General features: G+C 54.0%; 1 protein-coding gene across 1 annotated transcript; it reads right to left on the bottom strand.

The window, feature by feature from the left end:
• Positions 1 to 690: 690 nt before the first annotated feature.
• GUITHDRAFT_109072 (hypothetical protein) lies at positions 691 to 2,952 on the bottom strand (the record flags this gene model as incomplete). Its single annotated transcript, XM_005831950.1, has 8 exons — positions 691 to 765; positions 815 to 907; positions 955 to 1,134; positions 1,320 to 1,859; positions 2,048 to 2,110; positions 2,266 to 2,344; positions 2,488 to 2,744; positions 2,794 to 2,952. 8 exons carry the CDS (start codon positions 2,950 to 2,952, stop codon positions 691 to 693), a joined length of 1,446 nt encoding a protein of 481 aa, XP_005832007.1.
• Between the last annotated feature and the right edge of the window lie 1,130 nt (positions 2,953 to 4,082).

Below are 4,082 nucleotides of genomic sequence, written 5' to 3' on the forward strand. Positions count from 1 at the left end.
GCCCGCCTCGCCTCGTCGCCCCCCCCCTTCCCTTCCTCCTCCTCCTCCTCCTTCTCCTCCTCCTCCTCCTCCTCCTCCTCCTCCTCCTCCTCCTCCTCCTCCTCCTCCTCCTCCTCGTTCTCCTGCCGTCTCAACCGTATCCTGCTCATCGTCCCCGCAGGTTCTTGCCATGTCCTTCGGTCTTTTCGGCTCCTTCCTCCTCTACTACCTCTGTGATCAGACCCTGGCGGCTCGATCCCTGGTCGACTTCCACTCCTTGTCAAACTCCTTCCGGGCCCCGGCCAGCCAGCTCGCACTTCCTGTGAAGCAACCGCCTCTCCTGCGTATCTTCCCTGACTTTCATTGCAGCTCGTTGTGATATCCACCTCGTTTCCTGTGTTTGCTATCAAATACTGGAATGCAAACTACAACCCTGGTAGACCGACCAGTCTGTTCTTGACTTGTCATGACATTTCCTTGCAGGTCTTCATGAAAGCGGTAGGAGGGGGATCGGATCGACGTCGCTTGTCACTGAACAGACCACTCTGCTGTGAGCAAGAGGGGAGAGCGGCAGGAGCAACGCCGAGGAGTGTTGATATGTGGACACATCCTCTCTCTTCTCACAACACAACAACATCGGCACAACCCGTTGATTTACACGTGTATTCTTTTGATTGCAATGAATCTGAAAGTTGAACCCTCACTGTCTTCTTAAAGTCGATCAGGTCTGCAGAGCGACTCAACTTTGTTCTTCACATCTTCACTTCTTGCCTTCTTGCCCAAGATCTGCTCCCGGATTTCACAACCCCCACGAGCATCATAAAACAAATCTCACCGTCGCGGTGCAGACCCTCGTTAAGTTTTCCATTCCTCCTCCTCCTCCTCCTCCTCCTCCTCCTCCTCCTCCTCCTCCTCCGTTATGTACACCCTGTTTGCAGCATCAAGACATCGAGTCAAAATCACTTCCTCCCTCACCTTCTCCATCAGCTTCTCCCAAGTTCTCTCCGACAGCAAAAGATGTGTTGGCCGCAAAAAGAGCAAACTTGGGAGGAGATCGCTATCGTCCGCTACTCCAACACACCCGCCCATGAAAATGTTGACAACAAGAGGAGCAAAACTCTCATCGCAGCAGAGATTGCCCTCCACCACTGTCACCTGCTAGTACCTCAAATTCAACACAAAAACCTCCGCTCTCCTCCCCCCTGCTCATACTGCTTTCTTCTCCGTTCCATCCCTCCTCCTCTCCCTTAAACCCCTGCTCCCCATAATTGTCCTCATCCCTACCCTCCTCCTCCTCCGCCTCCTCCTCCTCCTCCTCCTCCTCCTCCTCCTCGCTTGACCTTCGGTTGTCTTCCCGTCGCTGGACACTGAGCAAGTAGCGCGAGCACTTGAGAGCGGAGCAAGCTCGTGCCCCTGTGGCTGTCCTCCTCCTCCTCCTCCCTTCTCTCCGATGACGACGATCTAGCTGCCACCTGCGTCGCGATCCCATCCCCCACTTCGTTCATGCCCCGCAGGTATTCCAGAGTCCAAGTCATCTCAACCTTCGCACGCTCGTGCGGGACTACGTGCACAAACAAGATCCTCTCATGCAGACTGCCTTTCAGCTCGTACTTCTCCACATCATAAGCGCTGGGTCGATGGAGGAACCGCCATTGCAGCGTCAGCTGCACCAGAATGTCGGAGCATTTCCTGACGTTGATGGTGAACTCAACAGGGAAGTCTCTGTCCTCGCCTTCAAGCTTGAGCAGCATCGAGTCCATGTCGACCAACGAAGACAAGGAGGAGATGAAGGCGTTTATCCCCCCCGCTATCATGATGTCTTTCAGTCTCCTCCACCTCTTGCTGGTATGCTCGAGTTCATGCATCGCTATCCCTTCAACCTTTGCAAAACTCGTCATCATTGAAATCATCGTCATTGTCGTCATTGACATGCTCCACTCCAATCCTTCGTTTTCTCGTTTCTGCTTCTTTGTTTACTATCATCATCATTTGCTCCTTTGCTTCCTCCGCCTGCTCCTCCGTCTTCCTTCTTGCCATTTCACTTCCTTTCCAATGTTCTATCTCTGACTTGCTTCTCTTCGTCCTTCTCGTCCTCGTCCTCGTCCTCGTCCTCGTCCTGCACTTCTCCCGCCTTCCTCTTCATCACAAGTTACCAGCTGCCTCATCTTGTTCGAGTCGATCAGAACAGCACTCACTCCACTTCTTGACATCGCAAAGACCCACTTGAAACATCATCGCGTGAGTGAAATCCATGCAACACAACAGACAAATGCAACAAAATCTCACATCATGCTGATCTTCATATTCCAGTGTGACAACCGGGATGTTGGTGAAGATACACGACATCACGCAAGCAACAAGATCCCTGGCAGAGTGTCTTTCCATGCAAACTATTCCAACTTTCCCTCCCCCAGTTTGCAAGAACTAAAATTCAGATGAGAAGAAAAAGACAAGAAAGTGGAAAGCAACTAAACCTGCACTGAGAAGAAGTTTCTGTATTCAACACACCGAATGAACACGTTCCTGTACGTCAGCTCCTTACATGAAAACCCTCCCTCATCGCCACCGTCCTTGCTCCTGTTGACAAGCTTGAGCAGCGGTCGCTGGCTGTATGCTTCGAAGCAGTTCGCCAGCGTCTCTTGGAGGCTCCCTTCGAGCAGACTGGCGGGATCGACGACCTGATGAAGGACTTCCAGCTCGTCGACATGAAACTGAACATGCTGGCAGCAGTCGAGGCAAAGATCCATGTCCTGCTCTCCTCTCACCTGCTCCCGCATCCTTGTCACCACCCGCCATGTCGTGACATGATCGTACCGGGAGGAAGCGACTTCCGGCTGGAACGATCTTGCGGCATCGACAGCATGCTAGGGCCTTCTTAGACCATTTCCTCTTGCGGGCAGCGTGCGGGGTGGAGGAGGCAGGGGAGGAGTAGCTCGGTCCATCTGCCCTTCCGCTGGAAGAAGCTTGACCCATAGCAGACCCTTAAGATTTTGGCATGGAAGAATGAAGAGAGGAGGGGAGGGGAGAAGACGAGAGTGGGGAAGAAGAGGGGAGAGGAGAGGAGAGGAGAGAAGAGAAGAGATGGGGAGGGGAGAGGACAGGACAGGACAGGACAGGACAGGAGGGGAGAGCAGAGGACAGGACAGCAGAGGGGAGCAGAGGGAGCAGAGGAGAGCAGAGGAGGATAGAAGGGGGGAGGGTGAGGGAGGGGAGGAGATACGAGGAAGGAGATGAGTCTGCTTGCTCGGCCTGGTCGCTTGGAGAAACAGGGCAAAGTTGCAAAAACTCAGTGACCTGTCCGTTCGGCGGCTGGACGGACCCGGGCCCGGTCACCGTCCATGATGGGCCGGCCCGGGCCTGCCCGGACCCTCAGTCACTGAAACAAGGGGATCATCATGGCAGCGTTAGATGGTCAAGGCTTTTTCGGGCTCGCAAGATGTATCAGGTGATCTACACTGACTTGTATTGAAGTCAAATCATTAAGATGTATTGGCGGCACTACTATGATAGTCTCAGCACATGGTCGAAGTCCCGTCGGGGCTGAGCTCGCAGCAGATCTGCCAGTGATAGCACATGGGCCCGTCCACAGAGATGAAGGGAGGGATGCGCCTGGTAGACCCTCCCCGTTAGAGCACGAGGAGGAAGGAGGGGGAGAGGAGGAGCTAGACCCTTTGCTGCTAGAGCAAGACGAGGAAGATAGAAGGAAATGGGTGAGACGAGGAAGGAGGGGGAGGGGGAGGGGGTAGGTAGATCCTTTCCGTTAGAGGAAAGGAAGCCTTGCAGTCGAGAGGAGGGGAAGGTTTGGAAAGAGAAGGAAGCGAATGGAGGAGGATGGGGAGGTGGAGTAGGGAAGGGGGTCGAGGAAGAGGTTCAAGTCGATCACTTTTGCCGATGGATGGCGAGCGCGAATGCCAGGCGAGAAAGATTGCTGGCAAGGTGTCTGGGGCAAGTTATCAAAAGAGGAGGAGGAGAAGTAGAAAGAGGAAGAAGAGAAGTAGGAGGAGGAGGAGGAGTAGGAAGAGGAAGAGGAGGAAGAGGAGGAGGAGGAGGAGGAAGAGGAGGAAGAGGAGGAGTAGTAGCAGTAGTAGGAGGAGGAGTAGGAA

Source organism: Guillardia theta (assembly GCF_000315625.1).
Source record: "Guillardia theta CCMP2712 unplaced genomic scaffold GUITHscaffold_37, whole genome shotgun sequence".
Lineage (NCBI taxonomy): Eukaryota > Cryptophyceae > Pyrenomonadales > Geminigeraceae > Guillardia > Guillardia theta.